The following is a 20,455-nucleotide window of genomic DNA, read 5'->3' as shown; positions in this document are numbered from 1 at the left end:
AAGTCTAAACTAAACAAAACTCAATTTAATTCAAGTTTGAGCAGCAACTTGGTGTTTCTACTTTCTACTTTTTTTATCATTTTATGTTGTTACTTTGAAGTGAGAACAACAAATTGATGTTCTTACCTTTTATTGTTAGACGGTTAGTTGTTACTTTGAAGTTTGAAGTGTGAAGTGAATAACAATTGTTACTTTATCATATTCTCTCTTTATTTTTGTTGACACCGAAAAACCGATTTTAAAACACCGAACTAAATCGAACCGAAATAGAAAAAACCGAACTGAACCGATCTAGTTTGGTTTGAAATATGGTGCACACTTTTCTAAAACCGAATACCGAAGAACCGAACCGAAATTTGATTAAACCGAACCGAAGAACCGAACGCCCACCCCTAATTAGTATTCAAATTTGTAGGAAAATAAGTTTTCTACACATTTATTATTCTTATAGTAGATAATTTAATTATTCTTATAATATCTACTATCTAGTGTAATGCTACACACTTATAAATGAAAATTTGGAGGAAAATTTCTTGTAGTGGTTGACAATTTAATTATTCTTATAATATCTACTATCTAGTGTAATGCTACACACTTATAAAAAAGTTACTTACCAAAATTAATCACTAAAGCTATTTGACTGAGTTATTCTTTATACTAGACGACGGCAAACCCGTGCAAGAACGGGTCCTACATAAAAAAAAATATATATGTTAATTTAATAGCATAGATGAGTATAAACTAACGGATTGATCACTATCTTTTATAATTGAAAAATGAAATGAAGGGTTCAATTTGCTTCCATTAATAGAGATTTCTTTTATTCCCTATCTCTATCCACATTTAATTAATTAATTTTTTTTAAAATGAACTTATTATCATAATTTGATGCCCTGAATTATTTGTAATTGCCTCTTATACTAATACTATTTTTTTTATATATGATTGGAGTATGTATATCACAATATAAAGGTAAGCAGGTTAACTATAAATTAATATGATTAAGTCCAATAGACATTTTATAAATTAATGTACATAGTTTTCAAAAAATAGTCACGTAGTTTAAATAAGGAGGTAATTCACAACTCCCTTCATTTTAAATACTTGTCATAAATTTTTGAAATAAAATCAGATTTAAATAAATTAATATTTAAATTTAAAACATAGATATTCAAAACATATATAAAAAGTACTATTTAAATGAAAAAATACACTCTAAACGGTTAGTCAAAATGCATTTTAAATATTTTAGAATGGTTTATTATTATGATTTGTAATATTTTTTTTGCGTAATTTTCATATATGTAAATTTTACTATTATTATTATTACAAATTTTATGTCAAATTTTATTTAAAATTAACTCTCCAAATTCAAGAGGTGCCACAGAAATTAGAACCAAAGGGAGATTATTTGTAAAAATATGAAACGATTAAGGACCTAAAGCAACACTTAGGGTGTGTTTGGTATGAAGGAAAATGTTTTCCATGGAAAATGTTTTCCTAGAAAATGTTTTCTTGGAAAACAAGTTGGATTTTGACTTATTTTCTCATGTTTGGTTCGTGAGTAGAAAATATTTTTCGGAAAAGATTTTTTGTGTTTGATTTATGAATGAAAAATATTTTTGAAAAATTTCTTTTATTTTTACTAGAGTAGAAAATAATTTTTGAAATTGAAAATATTTTTTAAAAACAAACTTAATTTTTTTTTTAGTTGGAAGTTGGAAGTTGGAAGAGAGTTTGGAAAATGTTTTCCTTAAGTTTTGAAGGGAAGTCATTTTCCTTAAATTTGAGGAAAATGAGTTGATTTGGAAAACATTTTCCAAAACATTTAACCCAACCAAACATGAGAAAATTGGAAAACATTTTCCGGAAAATGTTTTCCTTCATACCAAACACACCCTTAATGAAAAGACAAACTTCATAAAAAAATTAGATAATTACACTAAGCACACATGTTGATATCCAAATCTTTACTCACTCTTCTAGTACTAATGATAGTGCTCCTTTGGTTTATTTTTACTTATTTAGTATTGATTTGTCACACTTCTTAATTCTTAAGAAATAATAAATAGAATTACAATTTTACTTAATAAATTAAATATTTTTAAAAATATATTGGGAAATGACAATAGTTAATAAATAATAATTAAACTATGAACTAAAAGTGATATATCTAGATAGATAAAAATAAATAAATATTTTAATATAGTAGACAAGTAAAAATTGACGGGAGAAATAAATGACATGTAAATTTAAAATAGAAGGAATTACAGATTAAGTATTGGACAACTATCAAATGTCTAAATATTAAAAAAAGAAAAAGAAAAAAAGAGAAGCCTAAACATGAAAACTCAAAACTACCCTAGATTTTGAATCTATTGACAATAAACAAAGCAATTGAAAAAGAGCTTACTTTGCATTTAATGGAAAAGAGCTTACTTTGCATGAACTTACTACACGTGTTTTAGAAAAATAATAAATAACTTTGGAAAATTATAGATAGACTAAAATAGCCTCAAATTAAATGTCAATTTCAAATAACTACTATGTTAACGGAGAGGAGATTGCTTATTCTCCTTTCTTATATAGTAAGGGGTCGTTTGGTTTAAATATAAGTTATGATAGAATAAATTATATTGGGATAAGTTAGGATGAGATAAGTTATGCTGAGATTATTTTTTATTGATCGTTTGGTTGGTTGCTTTCAATACAATATGCATTACATAAATTCTAAGAATAAGTTGTTTGTTTACAAAAATACCCTTCAATTTATTTAGTTTTTTTTAATTTATTTTCTTTTCAAGCAGTAGTTATTTATTCTTAAAAATAAAACTTTTATCTTATTTAGCTTAAATATTTTTGTGTGTGCATTTTCATAATTGTACCAAATGTATTTAAGAATAAAATTTTCATCTAAATTTGTTAAAGTACAAATTTATTATTTATGTTACTTCATTTAAACACATATCATTCTTAAATTGTAAAATACTAAAGTTATCTTCATTTTTAAATCATCTTACATGTTACTATTTCCTTCAAAATTTATGAACTAACAATAGAATTCTTTTCGAAATTAGTGTACATGAGATGAAAAGAAGATAAAAAAAAAATCAAAATATACAAAAGATCTAGCTAAAAAGAATACCAATGTAAACTAATTTAAGAGAAAACTGCACGGGAAGCTTATATTTAGTACCATAGCATTTCGTTTCATCTCTCATTTTAATTGATATATAAAATATACATTTTCAAGTGTCTAAAAGAATATACAATTAAAAATATGTAATTCGATAGTAAGGAAATTAAATTAAAATATAAATAAACACAAGAATTAGTCAAATAAATTCATAAATAAAATTATATTTATATAGTTTTTTTTTATTTTTAAAATGAAGTATTATTATAATAAAAATAAGGAGTAGTGAAGGTCATAACTATTATTATACATGATATTTAAAATAATATATGATTTTACATGGATATAAAAAGAGTTTAAAGGGACACTTTTGTCATTTTATCTATCTTATATTGGGATAAGTTATCCCGGTATTACTATTCCACCCAAAAATAGGGATAACTTATCCCAGGAGTAATTATTAATCCTGGGATAAGTTATCCCATGACGTGCAACCAAACAAAGGATTAAAGGGTGCTCAAAATTTATCCCGGGATTAACTCCCTTTATCCATCACACCAAACGACCCCTAAGTATACTAGATAATGGAGTTTGTGCCCAATATATGTTACTTCCTCCGTCTAATTATAGTTGTCTACTATATTAAAAATAATTGTCCAATAATTCTTGTTTCATTTAGAAAATTAAGAGATAATTTATCTTTTGTGTCTATTTTACCGTTACTATTTAATACAATTTATCATCTAACACATTTTTTAAAGTATTAAATTTAATAAAGTCAAAGGATAGTATAATAATATTACCCTTATTATTTATTATTTCTTAAGGTGTGTGTCAAGTCAATCGTGGACAACTATTGTTGGACAGAGAGAGTATTTATATTGTCTCAATTTATGTGATATAAATAAAATTTCAAAAGTCAATTAATTTTTTTATGATTTGTAAATATTTTAAGTTATTAATTATTATAATTCATAGTACTTTTAATATAATTTTTAGATAATATATGTTACTTCTTCTATCTCAATTTATGTGGCATCAATAGAATTTTGAGAGTTATCAAATTTTGATGTCTTTTATACATTTTAGTATATAAGTATGATTTATAATTTTTTTACGTTATTTTAAAATAAGATATGTTACTCCATCTATTTCAATTATGTGACACTAATAGAATTTTTAAATTTAATCAAATTGCACAATAATAGTAATCCAAGTGACATACGAGCAGGGCCACGTGTTTAATTGACATAGTAATAATTAAGTTAACACTAACATTAAAAGTAAAGAAGGAGCTGTGAAGTGACGGTGTGTCTTATTCAAAGAGCTACACGTGTCTTACATCAGGGTGCTTAGATGCTACGTCTAAAATCATCTAGTCGAGGTTGAGTGACTTTTATGCGATGCTAACGATTTAATAACTATCTTTGTAGCCTTAAAATGTTTCAATTTATGCTTCTACCTAGTATCTGAATTGTGAGAAAATTAATATTTCCTTTCTTCAATAACAGTTGTCCACTATATAAAAAATAATTATCTAATAAAAATTGTCTAATTTAGAAAAGTAAGAGATAATTTATTTTTTTATTTTGCCCTTGCTATTAAGTATTAGTATTTATCATCTAACACATTTTTAAAACATTAAATTTAATAAAGTCAAATAATAATATAGTAATATTACCCTTATTATTTATTATTTTCTATGTCCCTAATTACTTGTCCACTTTTGAATTGACATACCTATTAAGAAAACAATAATTGACATAACGAGTTATCATTTTACCCCTATTAATTATGAAATTGATGAATTAAAAATTTAAGATTTTTAAGAAGTTCTACCTTTTTCAAAATAATTAATTGAGGGCATAATAGGTAAAAATATTTGTTCTTTTTTTATTTGTTAAAATGGACAAATAATTAGAGACAATTAAAAAGGTGAAAAAATAATTAGTGACGCAGAGAATATATTTTAAGGAGTGTACCAACTATCAAGTCGACAACTATTATTAGACAGAGAAAATATTCCTATATTATAAATAAAATGTATTATAGTATTTATTTAAGAGATTGTGTGAGAAATTAACTCAAAGTTCCAACCTTACAATTTTTTTTTCTCATTTTCTTGCCTTTCCCCCTGTCATTTTTTACCACCTAAAGAAATAAAGAAAAGAAAAAACAAAAAGTAAAAGCGAGGCTTCGAAGAGCTCCGCCGCAAGGGTGAACAAAGAAATTGCAGTTTCATCTTCCTCCTCCGGCTGAGCATAAAAACCCATTTGAACAAGAGAGAAAGTAATATAGTTTCGGAAAAATTTACCTGAAAAAATGGCTAATGCTCTCGTAAACAGAGCAGCTACAGTGAATCAGTCCACGAATATCTTCAGGGCATCTTTCAGTTTCCTCAGAAATCTGAGCACTGCAACACCAACTAAGGATCCTTCTACCGAATCGTCTGCTGATGGACCTAAGAAGCCCAAAAGGAAGAAGAAGAAGAATCTTTTTGAGGTGGCTCAGTTTCTACCCAATTGGGGTCTCGGTTATCACATGGCCAAGACTCATTGGGCCAATATCTCCTATGAAATCACAAAAATCAATCTTTATAAGGTATTTCTCTTTTTTCTGGGGATGTAATAGGTAGAGTATGCATTGGCGTTCATTTGGGGTTTATTTTCTAGGGTTTATGTGTATATACAGATTTTTTCATTTTGCGGATCGTTTTGTTTTTGCAGGATGGTAGACACGGTAAGGCTTGGGGACTTGCTTATAGAGATGGTGAGTGTTTCTTTCTTTTTCCTTTTCTAGTGTAAATGATTCTATTTTTTGAGCATTTGGTGAATGCAGTAAAGATTAGAAAATAGGAGTTAGCTACTCTACATTGGCTTAATTTCCAAATAAAATTCAAGGAGCTGAGAGAATCCTAAATTGGTCTAGATTATTTACATTAGACAGCTTATGTCAGATAAGTAAGGTTCACCAAATTCCTAGATTCCAAAGTTTGTGAAGGGGTGTTGGAATCCCATCAAAACATTCGGTTCCACTCTCTTTAAATGATCCAAATAATGCATGAAGAGACCATATGATACATCTTTCTGATCGATTTCTCAACTCTCTGGTGTTCCAAATTAGCATAAGCATATTCAGGACTATAGGGATTAGGCATCACCTAGTACACTCCAAAAAGAGACAGGAACTTTTTCCATACATTTTTTGTCTCAAACATGAGAACGCGATTTTCAACTTCGGCCTGATTCCTGCATAAATTAAAGTAGTATGCAAAAACAATCTCCTCTTGTTCTGAGATTATCTTATGCTGGACATGCTCGCTGGAGTTCTAACCAGCTAAACTAAGCAAGCTTTACAGGGATCTTAGTCTTCCATATGAATTCCCGTGGCCTGTCATAATTATTCTGTTGCTCTTGATTTGTTTTTCATAGCATTCTTTTATTGTGAACTTCCCCTTTTCCTTTTCTCCCCAACACAATTTATTTCTCTTGCATATGAATTGTTACTTTCTGGAGTTTGATCAATAACTCCAGCAAGTTCTAATCACGGCAATGCCTCCTAGAAGAATATTCCATGAATTTCCATCTCTCCATAAAATGGTGATTTTTTGATTTATTGTTCTTTGATGATTAGAACTGATGAATTTGCCAACCATGTATAATTATCAAGATTTGTAGCTGAGCCTTAACCAGATAAATAGAACAAGGTGCTTTACCTCAATTGGATGTGATGTTACCAAAACTGAAACTTGTTCTTAACTTACTGTGCATTGTAGGTTAGATTTTTGCGCTCTGAACTTCAGTCCAGATTGGTTCTAATGCTATGTGGTGCAAGTAACAAAGTTTGTTGCTCATACTCGTGAAAATTGGGCTTTCATTCAAGTTTCCTGCCAAATTTTAATAACTTGGATTAAGTTTATGTAAAAAATTGACGCCTTTTAGACTATACTCTTGGGTGTTTCCTAGAGGTCAATGAAGTGAGTGAAAAACATGGGAGACCAGGGTCAAATCCACGCAGAGACAAAATATACTAGGCAAACTTTCTGGTGCCTATGCCTGGGGAAGTGACAGTTACCTAGTGGAATCGTTGAGGTGCACAAGCTTGTCTGAACACCACTTTGTAAACCAATATAAAACTTTGCAAACTACATAAATACCAACTAATTGGGATTACACAACTTTTCAATGTAGGGGTAAGTCGGAGATTTATTTGCCTTGAAAAAGACAAATTATTTTGTATTTAAATGAAATTGAGTGAAGTTGAGTAGAATGGATATAGATGACTAATATAGCTGACCCCAACAGATTTGGGGTTTGAGGTGTATTTTTTTATGATGATCTACAAACTTCAACACAAACATCCATATTTTTTCTCTGGGTTTAGTTACCACATTTCTCTCTGTTTGTGTAAGCTGGTAATAAGAATACATAAGTTAGATTAGTTTACTGTATATGTTAGTATGTTTCTGTTTGAAAATGCTTCTGCCAATAATTGTCTCTCTCAAAGGATCATCTTGGCTCGTTATATTTTTTGCTATGTGATTGGAAATTGCTACTGCTAATTACCAGCACACTTGGAATTGTTTCATGTTGTGCATGGATAAGTTGTAGCATCATAGTAGTCATCACTTTTAAGCCTTTTTATATCCCAGAACTGGATTTGTTTATTCTTTTTCCTTTATCTTCCAATCTAATAGTTAGTGGTGTTCTATTGGATTGCTAACTAGTGATTTTAAAGAGTGAGTGGACATTCAGCTTATATGACGCACAACAGTTTTTGTGTTAGCCTTTTGTCTTGATATGATGATGCTTACTTGATTGCAAGTTTCAGTTTTAGGGTGTCTAGTAAAAGGAGTACATGAAATGTTTGTCTTCTGCAAGTAACTAAACCACTCTCCCTGTTCAGGTTTACCAATTGCTGAGGCACCCAAGAAAATAAGTGGCGTACATAAGAGGTGCTGGAAGTACATCGCAAATTTGAAGAAACCCGAGGGAAGTGTTGATCAAATAAAGAAAGCCGAAGAAAGTACCCCTAATCCAGATGTTCAAGCTGCTTGAAGCTGTTTCCTCAACTGTTTTAGCATTGGAATCTTCAATCTCATTACAAATTTGTTTTGTTTTGTTTGTGGTGCCATAATGCCAATGAAGTAGCATTCAATGAAAGCTTCAGGCTGTTGTCTTTTACCATGAAGTTATAGCAAACTGGTGCCTTAAGAAAGAACTGATGGAAATCTGTGGACACATTTTCAGATATTTTAATGATAGACATTTTTTTTTTTAAATTAGAAGAGAGATTTGCTCTAGGTCACCAAGTCATTTTGATGATTCCTTTTAAATTTTTAATATCTAACTCTATTTTTTGTATTATGCATATTATATCGTGACAAGTCTTCTCACTTTCACAATCATATTGTTCTTTCTAATAATTCAATAAGCAATTTAACTTAGCATCCCCAACTCCAAACGCAACAAGAGTGTTTGTCCCATAATTCATAAAAGAACAGTTTTTTTTTTTTGGAAAAAAGGACAAATATACCTTCGAACTATTGTAAATGGTATGCATATACCCTCGGTCATTCTTTTTGCCTTTGGAACATTGGTGCCCCTGCCGTAAAAAACCTAGAACATATATACCCTTTATATTAATAGACATACACGTATCATAATTTTATCCATAGATCCGACATTTATTAAATATCGGATCGATATATAAGATTGCGCCACGTGTCCCTATTTAGTCTTCTGTTAGAGTAAAGGGCATATATGCTCTAGTTTTTGAACGACAGAGGCACCAATGTCTCAAAAGTATGACGAAGGGTATTTACATAACATTTACGATAGTTTGAGGGGTACATTTGTCCCTTTTCCCATTTTTTTTAATATAGAAGGGACGATGGTTTAGTTCAAAAAATCATAAGGTCTCAGGTTTAATGTCTTGTGGGGACAAAAAAATATTAGATGTCAATTTGTCTTTAGCTTTGGTGGACAACTATTTGATACGTGTGGCTGGTGGGTCTTCCCCTTTTGTGTCACCTTCTTAATTTTTTTTCGATCCGGTATTTTTTTTTCCATCTCGTGTTTGGTACGTGACATTGGAGTCCGATTAAAATTCGACTCAATCCAAAACCTCAACTAAATCTGGCTATACTCAATACCTCTAATTAGGAATAAGGACATTCCTACCTCAGTGGTTTCTTCTATTTTTCACTCTGCTTCGAAGTGAAACTTCTACGAATAAAATTTTTCACTCTGCTTCAAACTGAAACTTCTACAAATAAAATAATAAAAATAAATAAACATTGTAATTAGCAATTGAATTTGAGAAAGAAAGAAGATAAAAAGAAAGAAATGAAAGAGCACCAACTCCCAACATTAGTCAAAAAAAGTCCTTTTCTTTGTGACCCCATTTCTCTCACGCTTCAAATCATGAAATTTTCATGAACCCCTTTAAGTATTTTCCTCTTTTCTTCAATCTGTGAGCTCAAATACTGTTTTTTGGCTACTGGTTTCTGCAAAAATGTCAACTTTTGACACTGTAAACACTGACATAGAGGCAAATGGCAGTGGCGACAATGCTAATCTTGCCCGTCAGCGCCGCCGTCAACGACGCCGGAGGCGACGGCGACGGATGCCATCCATGGCAGGGAGCAGCGAGACCACTACTGATGGGAGCTTTCGGTTCTCCGATTCCGACTCAGACCAATCTTGGCACTCTCCTTTAGGCTCTGTGGCAGGTGGGTCTTACCGTTACGAAGAATGTGGGTTTTCTATGAGGTCTGAGGGCAATTTGGTCCATCGTGAGCACAGCAAAAGAGGGTCTTGTCCGTTGCCAGATGAAGAGATTGATTTGGAGAGTGGTGAGTTGGAGTTGAAAGTGCATAAAGATGAGAAAACCTGTAGGATTTGTCATTTGAGTTTGTTGAAATGTGGTGGCATTGGTGATGATGACCAACTCCTAGAGGCCTCTGGTGGAATGGCCATTGAATTGGGCTGTTCTTGCAAAGGTGATTTGGCAGCTGCTCATAAACATTGTGCTGAAACTTGGTTCAAAATCAAGGGAAACACGTAAGACTATGACTCTCTACCCCTTGTTCTAGCTCCTATTTTCATGATTCTTTGAATCTATTTGTCATAAAGAACTTGATGGTACGAAGTATAATTCTTTATGTGTTTGTGAAGATAAGAGATTATGTGGCTACTTTGTGTTGCTGGAAATGTGGAATGATTTCTATAGTAGATTAACTACTAGCAATTGGAGTTTCTTGGGTTCGATACTACTTAAACCATGATTTTGGGGAATCTTAGTAGCTCCGTTGGTTGACTACCCGAACTTTCCCTGCCTTGGCCCTTGTTGGTGAGGGTTCAATTCCCCACCTTGTAATCTCCTCCCCCATTCCCCCTTGCTCTACACCCCATCCACACACCCCCCCCCCCCCCCCAAAAAAAAAAAAAAAAAAAAAAATTTCTATGGTTTAATTGTACATGAACATGACATTTTACTTTTAGTATCTTCTGAAGTTTGTTTAAGGTTAAGTTTAGAAGTAAAGTGGTATAGTTGTTTGGTTTTATGTGGTTAACTCCTATCATTTCATTGGTACAACCAAGATTCCATCTTTGTTTTGAGTTTTTTGAGGTACTTAACTGATAGATGTACTCAAGTTTCCAACTTTATTAAGTTTAGAAGTTAAGTGGTATAGTGGTTTGGTTGTTATGTGGTTAACTCCCATCATTTCATAGGTACAACCAAGATTCCATGTTTGTTTGAGTTTTTTGAGGTACTTAACTGATAGATGGACTCAAGTTTCCAACTTTATTAAGTTCAGAAGTACAGTGGTATAGTGGTTTGGTTGTTATGTGGTTAACTCCTATCATTTCATTGGTACAACCAAGATTCCATCTTTGTTTTAGTTTTTTTGAGGTACTTAACTGATAGATGTACTCAAGTTTCCAACTTTATTAATTTTGCCTCCAACAAATATTGTTTATGGCTTTCTAGCAGGCTGAAACTCTTCTTCTTCTTGGATACTATGTACTAAACGTTTTTGTTCTTCAGAACACTAAATATTCATTGGTATTGGTATTATCTACTACGTCACTGCTCCTAATTAGTATCTTTGCACTACCAGCACATCTAAATCTAGATCCTGTTCTTTTTGCCGTGGTTGATAAATGACATGAAAAACTGGATATAAGGTATATGTGACCTTGAAAAGTATTGTCCTCCACTAAATGGCCTGGTTTAGATTACCAATTTTCAAATATTATTTTTCACTTTGGATACAAAAACTACTTTTTTTCAAATACTCACAATTTCATGGTCAAATCCCCCTGAAAAAGCATGCCTTTAAAAGAAAAGTAGAATTGAGCTATTAGTTCTGTCATTTCCTCTGATGCATCATGCAAGAATATTGGAACATGCATATTACTTCCCTCTCCACATCAAAGGGATTTGATGCATTTTTATCATGTTTGAATCAGTGGCCACATTGTTTGCACACTGCTCTTTTTCCTTTTGTTAATATATTTTGCTGTCCTTATTCTTGTGCTTTTTGTAGAGTCATATTCACTAGAAAAGAAGTTTCTACTAGGAGCAATTATTGAATTATGTAAGGAAGCATGGAAGAAATCGTCATACATTTACTTCAAAGATACAGAAAATCTTTTAAGAGGCATTGAGGCCATCTGCATGTTCCTTTCACATAAAATGTTTCACCTGTGATGGCACCTAAAACTTCTGTTTATCAACATGTTTCATTGCCTTACATGTTGCACACAACTTTTGCTATGGCAACAGACATTTGCTTCTATGACTTTTCTGTGATGTGTTGCTTATTGTTCAACAAGACATTGGTAAAGCCAAGGTTGTGATTTTGTTTTCTTTTGAGGGGGCGGGACAATATAAACTTTCCAAGAATTAGGGGGTTAGAATGGTGTACATTTTCCCCTGGTTTATTAATGAACAAGCATGATATTGTCTTGTGTAGCTAAGGTATACATCTATATAGCTTAGAGGAAGAAAAATCTGTAGTTGATTGTTATGAAGTGGCATGTTGGTCAGGAAGGAAAGGCACATTAAGTACCTTTTCTGTTATGCCATTTCTTTTCGGAGATATTAGCTTAGTTTTCAGTGTCTTAATCGCCTATAAGCCAACATGACAATATGGAACCGTCTGCAATTCCAAACCAAATTGTATGGTGTCCTCCATATGTGACTCCACTTATCCTTGCTTGCATGTCTATGATCCAGGATTTGTGAAATCTGTGGTGCAGTAGCGGTGAACGTTATAGGAGGGCAGGCAAGTGAACCCAGCAATGCTACAATAGCCACTGTGGGAGTATCAAGTGCACCTGTAGTCCTTTCTGAAACCCGAAGATTCTGGCATGGACGCCGTATCATGAATTTCCTGCTTGCATGCATGATTTTTGCCTTTGTCATTTCATGGCTTTTTCACTTCAAAATATTCCCTTGAATTTCGTTTAAGATCGTTCTGGCTGGACTTGTTCTTAGTGACATCATTAACGACTCAACCATGGGCAATTTATGATGTAGACGTATATTTGGGCTGAGGAGTTTTCAAGGCAAGATAGCATTTTGATTCAGGTCATGTACTTCTCAAGAGTGTTCCTCTGCAATGCTTATTTGAGAAAATGACTAGTAACTGGGAATGCAAGAGACGAAGACGACCAATGTCTTATTAGTTCATCAAACATCATGTGGAAAGAAGTCTACTCCACCAGTAGAAAATCATCCTCCATATATCCATGTTAATATCTCCGACATATCCATATTAAGCAGTGGTGATGGTGCAGTGTATTCTGTTGTATTTCATTATTGCACTTTTTGTACAAATATTTTCATGTTGCTTAGTTACTTGAGTGTGTTCCAGTCAACACCCTTGCTCCTGATATATTTAGCCTGTGTCCCCTTGTAAGTTCTCTGCATCTCAGAAAACTGCCAACCATTTGAGGAGGGTTGTTTTATATTTGATCAGACTGTAAAATGACATTGTGTATATTAGACAAGTTTTGAATATTCTGAACTTCTGATCCTTTATATGCTATCATGGATTTGGAAACCTTTGAACACCATCAAGAGCTTAAGGATCCTTTAGAGATCCATCGAAGAAGATCTGAACGTCCACAAGGAGGCCATCATGGATTTGGAAACCTTCCAACATCCCATCAAGAGTTTATTCTGATCAGAGAGTTTGGATGAGGTTGTTTCTTATTCTGACTCTAACAATCCGGTAATCGTTAGTTTTAATTAAACCCTAGCATACTGTCTACATTTGAGGTGGATTATTTACGATGAATATTGTTCTCTTTGAGAGATTGAAGGTGGAAATCCAGTCCATACTTGTTGATAAACATGTCGAATATAAGAATATGTTCTTGCTAGATAAACTAAATTTGATGTTCCTTGTATTGAATTCTCTTGTGTTGAGAGTCACAATAGCAATAACATCCATTGCAAGATTATGATAAACAATAAAGGAAATAGAAAGTGATGAATAGAAAGAGATAGAAACTAAACTACAACGCGTTTCAGAGAAGGAAATCTGTAGCAACTAAACTAAGTGACATTTGTTAGAAGTTTTAAAAATCTGAGTTTGCAAACTTAGCTTTTGAGTGCAATGGATGTCTAAATTGTTACATAAATATCAAGTGTTGAAACTAAATTGACAATAAGCTAAAACGGGCTTATAAACTAGTTTGATCAGCTTATATGGTTACTGAAAGACATCCTTATTAGGTAAATATATTAACTTTCATTCAATCATTTCTCAAATCTGTTGTTTTCAGAACTTTTTTCATATATGAACTGTCCAACAGCCTGATGAAATGTGCTTCTAACATGCTGGAAAAAAAGCATTATGACATGGCAAGAATCTTTGATACATCCCTTCTTCCCCCTGCAACTGAAGTTAGTATAAACCAAGAAAAAGTACTTGATTTTCGAATTCCACCTCATGCTATATTGCAGTTTATCAATAAAGGGTTCGAAAATAAATACTTTAAACTTGTATTTGTGACTTTTCTAACAATTTGGTCCCAGTTCCCCATCTACATCTCCAGAAATGCCAATTGAACTTGCACAATAACTTACAAAAGTGAGAGATACACCAGTTCTCCCAGAAGGCAGGAGGAGGATGAAAATTATTCACCTGCCCTCCAACGGATGTTAGGAAGAAACCTTCTGTGCCACAATAAGTTGATATTGGTGAATCATGTATGGAAGGTGATCTATACAATGTCCTTTTACGTAGAACTATACTCGATAGCCTATACGTATTTATTGCCTCATTCTTCTGAAGTCCAAGGACGAACCATCTTTGAGAGTTTCCCGGGCATCTGAGTCCATTCCCAAAGTGAATAGTGCAGCTGCCTGAAGATAGAAAGCAGTGGGCCAATTGGAAAATTGTACTTGTGCTTGCATTGCGTCTGCAAGAGCTTCTTGTGGCTTGTTACTCATTAGGTAACATAAGGAGCGCCTTGCAAGCACCGTTGGGGACTTAACATTTCCACCCTCAAGAAACTGCAGTGCAAACAAACAAGCTGTTTGAGTGGTACTCAATTTTTGTTGGTTAGTAGATTACATGACTAACAAAATGGCGCGTTTTATGGATTGAGATAGGACATTATAGCATGTCTGATACAATTTCTTTTGGTAGACTAAATCTTGTTTCACTTCCAATTATGGAAAAAACATATTTTTTCTCTCTTAGAACTACTTCAATCATTTTAATAATGAGACGATACTAACTAATTGTACCAGGTGCAAAATCATGTGCAGTTCCCAAATTGATTGCTTACCTGTGTGTAACATTTGATTGCAGTTGTAAAATCTTTATCTCGAAATGCAGAATCGCCAGATTTCCTAGTATTCAGGGTCTCTTGTAATTGATTAGCCCACATCTGAAACGAAAGCTGTAAAAAGCAAAAGAGTTTCACATAAGTTTTGTCCCTCAAAATCCAATGGAAGCTGTTGTTACAAAAATAGTCGTGAATGGTTTACTGCTAATTCTGCTATTGCATTCTAATTGATATCTGCATTTTTTGCTATAATTGACATCCATGTTGCTTTTGACAACCAGTGATACTGAAACTGTATGTGCAATTCTGAAGCCATTCATTGCATAAGATAAACCTCTTCAATAACTAAGTGAAATTGGTGTTGCATCAATTATAAAGTGAGTAGATTCTTTGTTATTTGGACCATGAAGTGCAGTAAGTTTACTAGAGGTGTCAAGGCAAATATCCTAAATTATGAACTTTGAATAAAATGTACAAAAAACGTTGTATTAGCTGTCTAAAGTAATATGTGAAATTGCCAGTGCAAAGATCAGCCAGAAGCAGATGAAAAATGGAATGCTGAAGTTAAGAAGAATTATATCTGAACAGGAGTTTTCAATAAACAATTACACGGAAAGAAGAACGAAGGTCTGCACTTTTTAGTTTCATTACAGCAATATAACATGAACAAAAGTTTAACCAGGGAACATCCCGTCTTAGCTGTTATAGTTAAGGGATTCTGAGCGTACTAACCTCATTAGCGATCCCCTCGTCCTCCTTGTATCCAGCCTTTTCTAATATCTCATGTATGGCAGTTAAATCGCATGTCGAACAAGCCTCACCAAGAGGTGTTAAAGATACTTGGGCGGGTGAGGTGGTTTCATGAGCAATACTCATCAGAACGTTTGATGGAACCTGCAAGGTATATCAAGTCAAATAACATGTCAATTTTAGTAAAATAACTTCTATCTTCATTCAAAAACGCAAAGAAAGAAGTAACATGCATCAATTCTAAAACAGAAGGAATAATTACATCTTTTTCTTTCTGAAGAGGTGTTATGGAGGTCAGAAGAGATTTCACATTTGGCCTGTCATGAGGTTCATACTGCAAACAACGTGAAGCAAGTTGAACTAACTCGGTCCCATCGTCATTTGAAAAGTGACCTTCCAAGCATGAGTCAATAAGCATCAGAAAATTCTTTCCACGTATAAGGTCAAGTGCCTGCATAAGAATACAAATGAATATGAATCAGAAATGGTTCAGTTGGAACTATTTAAGATGGAGAGAATGAGTAAATAAATAAGGCTATTCATAAACAATGTTGTAGTTCAAAGATTCTTCTATTAACTAAGACCACACAGTGCTTTAGAAGTCTTACTACGCATTTCCAACTATGTTTTCTGTGAGTCTTTTAGCCCTGTCAGAGATTAATATACCAGTAGAAAATATACAGATTTTTAGTACTTTTTACACTTACAATTTTATTTAGTATAATATCAGCATGAAATGAGTTTAAATGGAGAAAATGAATAGTGAGAGTTGTTATAGTCCATCCCATCTTGTTAGGGATTGAGGCGTAGTTGTTATATAGAGATCTTAGATGAACCCCCTAAAATCACTTACGTGGCTTGGAGGAATATGCTTTCCGCTAAGAAGATCAAGCAACAGGGCACCAAAACTGTAAACCACACTCTCAGGGGTCACCTTACCTGCCATTACAACACAATAAAACATTGAATCAAATAGCTGATTGGAAAAAGTGGATTATCTTCAATTGCTTTGATAAACACATGTTGAGTTTAGTCACTTGTTAGTCTTAGAAGAATCATACTTGTTCACTATTAAACTTCTTCATGTTATAGTATTAGACAACGATGAATGATGATGTTAAATCAAGAAAATGCTAGAACTCTTTGAGCCAGAGACAGACAATCATTCTCAAAACAATGTATATATAAGAACCAATATGTATAAACAGAAACAAGAGAAGAAAGATTTCTATCATATTAGGTGAACCAATTAGATTTCAATCTTCTTTACTAACACCTCATTCTGCAAGCTGTTTGTCAATGATCAGCATTTAAGTTGTTCCGCAATTTCAGTGATGACTTTCAAACATTTTGGTATATTGCCTTTGAATTCGAACGTAGACAGCTAGAAACTTGATAGAAGCTGATGTACCTGTCTTCAAATATTCAGGTGGAGTGAATGCCAAGTTTGTACTATAACTCTTCCCATCCCTACTGTTCTTCATTAAGCCAAAACACGATAGCCTTGGTTCGCAATCCTGTCATATGTTAACTCATAGTAAGAACAAAGATGTACAGATAGCTTGAAAATTTATCGGAGCACAAATACATGTAGGGTAAGGTTTAAAAGAAAACTTACTTGATCGAACAAAACTCTGTAAGAATTTAAGTCATGATATAGTTCTCGCCCTTTACGACTGCAATAGTCTAATGCTTGTGTTAGATACAAAGCAACTCTCAACCTCATCGACCATTCCAATGGTCGGTTATCCCCTAAATCAATTGAACCAACATAAACTTGTTACATCATGATACTGCGAGTTTTAGGCCCCATCACACAAGACAGTAAAAGGGTTGGGTTAGATAAAGACTAGTTTACATAGAGATTGCTTAAGTTGGCAATTCAAGCACATTAACCACACCACAAGGAGAATGAACACAAAGGATACTCAATTGCTTTCTCTATGTCTTATCGGTCTCAAAATCCGAAAAAAGAAGAAGAGATAGACTTACAATGGAATAAATGCTTGGATAATGTTTCATGATGCATAAATTCAGCCACTAGCAGCCTCTCATCCCCTTCACAGCAACACCCTAGCAAATTAGCCAACCGCTTACTCCTTAGCTGCCCCACTGTTTTCGCTTCATCCTTAACAATGAACATAATTTCCAAATTAATACACAACATGTTCTTGTTTGTCGAAAATATAATATAATTAAATAATTAAAAGTACATCCTCTAACACTTAATAACTTTTTAGATGAGATAGTCACTATTGTAAAAAGAGAATCACATCAACTGAGAACAGGAAAGAGGAATAACTGGAAAAAGAAAATCATCCCCATTTCTATTAGACAAAAGGACTGTAGTACATAATATTGAATCGAGAATCGACATCTGTTCTCCCCTATATGCATGTGCTACCCTATAACTAATTGTCTAATCGACAATTGAAATCCCACTTCTTCTATCTCGCTAACCATCAAAACTGTTACAAGTTTGTAATATTAACTAACTCATACTTAGCTAGCACTAATCAGCAATTAGTTTGACTCTCTAATCAGCTAAGTCACAACACCTCTTTCATTAGTCACACAATTCAACATGTTATCAGAATAAGCAAGAGGTTTTAAGTTCATATTTCTTAGCAACTCAAAAAGCAAAACACATTTTCATGCGTTAAGACTCATAAGTTGCCATCAAACTTATAGATTGTCTTAGTTACAAGGTTCGCAATTAAGTATTTGTGCATATTAAATGGATTTCTGATACAAATACAAGGTCTAAACAAAAGCTAGTGGGTTCATCCGAACTCAAGCTGATGTTGTAGCTTCACCCCGCCCACGCATGAAGGGACATGTTGAAGACATAGTCATAATACTGAGAAAAATGCTAATTGAACCTAAATGAAACAAAACACATGAGAAATGAGTACTAACAAGAAATTGACGAGAATCAGGCCATGCTGACGACTGGAAGCGCTTAATAACTATCCAACGGCCATTGCCATTAAGCCGACCTTTAAACACCACATTGGGGGCTTTCTCTCCATGTTCAGAGACAATATTATTAGCAGAGAAATTTGAGGTAGCAGCTTTCAACTCCTCCAAACCATATTCTTTAAAAACTGGCAAATTCAACTGTTCATTCTCCGCCCATTTTTCTGAACAAGATAATCATTTACATACATCAAAATTGATTCTTGAAACTCCCATTTAATCGGGAAAAAAAAACACAAATTTTTTTACCTATATCTGAGGAATATAAAGCATGAGACTTGATATTTGAAGGCCATAAACAGAAACATAAATTGGAACAACGACCACCCATCATACAAATTCACCAAAAAAAAGAAAAAAGATACCACCTTTATTTAAGGAGAGACAAAGGGGTCACAAATATGGTGACTACTTTTCTCCCCTTTAAACTTAGCAACAATGGGGAAAATGTCAAATTGTTAATGGTGAGTTTCAAATTTCAATATTCAAATTTGTTGTCAAAATGACCAAAAATGAAAAATAACCCCCTTCAGAGAAAAGCCCAGAAATTCCTACAGAAAGGGAAAATGTTAATTATGGGGTTTATTTCTGCCTTGCTGCTGTCATATATTTTGCAATGATCAAGAATTTAACTGCTACATAATATTGATCCCAAAGGAAAGAGGAAAAAATTGTAGTCTCTGTTTCTTTCGTTTGGGACAGAGGAGGAACATAGAAGAAAGGAAAAAAAAAAGACCGTTTTTGGCCCTTGCTATATTTTCTATATCCTCTATTCTTTAGGAAGAGTTAACGTTGTCGATTGTTTTCCATAATAATCATATTTGCATTGACTAAACAGTTTGAAAGTAACATGCACAAATTAAAAACGAATTAATGATATACTCATTTATATTTACGACATAGATGTCACGTAGGTTGATAAGAGCGATGATATATGACTTAACAATTCAAAAGTAAATATATACGTAAAGTTTGATGGCAAGAGTAAATATATCGAAACAATATAACGAAAGATAAATGTAATCTTTTTCTGTGAATACAAAGGGCAAATACGTTAAATTTACTACATTTGAATGGTAAATTACTACATTTGATTTCGCATAATGTATAACATATACATTTTGTTATACATGTATAATAATAGTATAAATGAGTTCTTTTTATCAATTTTTTTTTTGCATAAATTAATACATTTGGATGGTACTATTTAGGGGACATGTTGTTTCACTAGAGTAGAAACATAAGCATTTATATCCTCCAACACACACTGCATCAATGAAATAAGGTCCATGTTTATTCTGGCAATCATCCATACAAAATGGTTTTAGTTTATTACAACTAGGAATCTCAACTGCTACCTCACACACGGTAAACTCTGCATTTGTTGAGAGAACTTGAGTAATTATGAACATTCCTAAAAGAAAAAAAAAACGTTGTTTTAATTGAGAGAAAAGTATATATTGTACATGAATTCGAAAAGCAAATAACAATTGTGTTATATACATACCGCAAATACAAGCAATGAAAAAAATGGAAGAGCGAAAAAATGCACCAAAGTATTCCATTGAATGAAGAATTTATTTAGTGAATTATAAACTAGTGATGACTCTCATCTTTTATAGAAGAGAAGTAATTATTATTTTTGACTAATATACAATCAAACAAGGATTTACTTGCCAAATAAATATAAAGAACAAGGAACAAAAGGATACAATTATTAATTATTAACTTGACCAATATATTGTTAGGGTTTTACCCTGATTTTCTTTCCTTATTT

The 20,455-nt window shown here is 32.8% G+C and overlaps 3 protein-coding genes across 3 annotated transcripts; 2 read left to right on the top strand and 1 right to left on the bottom strand.

The window, feature by feature from the left end:
- Nucleotides 1-5,320: 5,320 nt before the first annotated feature.
- Nucleotides 5,321-8,394, top strand: LOC125807541 (uncharacterized). Its single transcript, XM_049487268.1, has 3 exons — nucleotides 5,321-5,737; nucleotides 5,863-5,905; nucleotides 8,042-8,394. The coding sequence occupies exons 1-3, from the start codon at nucleotides 5,459-5,461 to the stop codon at nucleotides 8,191-8,193; spliced, it is 474 nt and encodes a 157-aa protein (XP_049343225.1). The 5' UTR covers nucleotides 5,321-5,458; the 3' UTR covers nucleotides 8,194-8,394.
- A 1,086-nt stretch (nucleotides 8,395-9,480) lies between these two features.
- Nucleotides 9,481-13,145, top strand: LOC125807938 (uncharacterized). The gene is made up of 2 exons (XM_049487694.1): nucleotides 9,481-10,200; nucleotides 12,383-13,145. Exons 1-2 carry the CDS (start codon nucleotides 9,653-9,655, stop codon nucleotides 12,603-12,605), a joined length of 771 nt encoding a protein of 256 aa, XP_049343651.1. The 5' UTR covers nucleotides 9,481-9,652; the 3' UTR covers nucleotides 12,606-13,145.
- A 989-nt stretch (nucleotides 13,146-14,134) lies between these two features.
- LOC125807902 (serine/threonine-protein kinase BSK5-like) lies at nucleotides 14,135-19,031 on the bottom strand. The gene is made up of 10 exons (XM_049487652.1): nucleotides 18,928-19,031; nucleotides 18,619-18,842; nucleotides 17,692-17,827; nucleotides 17,318-17,451; nucleotides 17,111-17,216; nucleotides 16,553-16,638; nucleotides 15,962-16,150; nucleotides 15,682-15,843; nucleotides 14,950-15,063; nucleotides 14,135-14,671 (listed from the first exon to the last, which is right to left on the bottom strand). Exons 1-10 carry the CDS (start codon nucleotides 19,010-19,012, stop codon nucleotides 14,429-14,431), a joined length of 1,479 nt encoding a protein of 492 aa, XP_049343609.1. The 5' UTR covers nucleotides 19,013-19,031; the 3' UTR covers nucleotides 14,135-14,428.
- Between the last annotated feature and the right edge of the window lie 1,424 nt (nucleotides 19,032-20,455).

This window comes from Solanum verrucosum, unplaced genomic scaffold (assembly GCF_900185275.1).
Source record: "Solanum verrucosum unplaced genomic scaffold, falcon-dt-bn FXZP01000183.1, whole genome shotgun sequence".
In the NCBI taxonomy this organism is placed as follows: domain Eukaryota; kingdom Viridiplantae; phylum Streptophyta; class Magnoliopsida; order Solanales; family Solanaceae; genus Solanum; species Solanum verrucosum.
The sequence above is the reverse complement of the archived record's forward strand: the minus strand, read 5'-3'. Positions and strand labels throughout refer to the sequence as shown.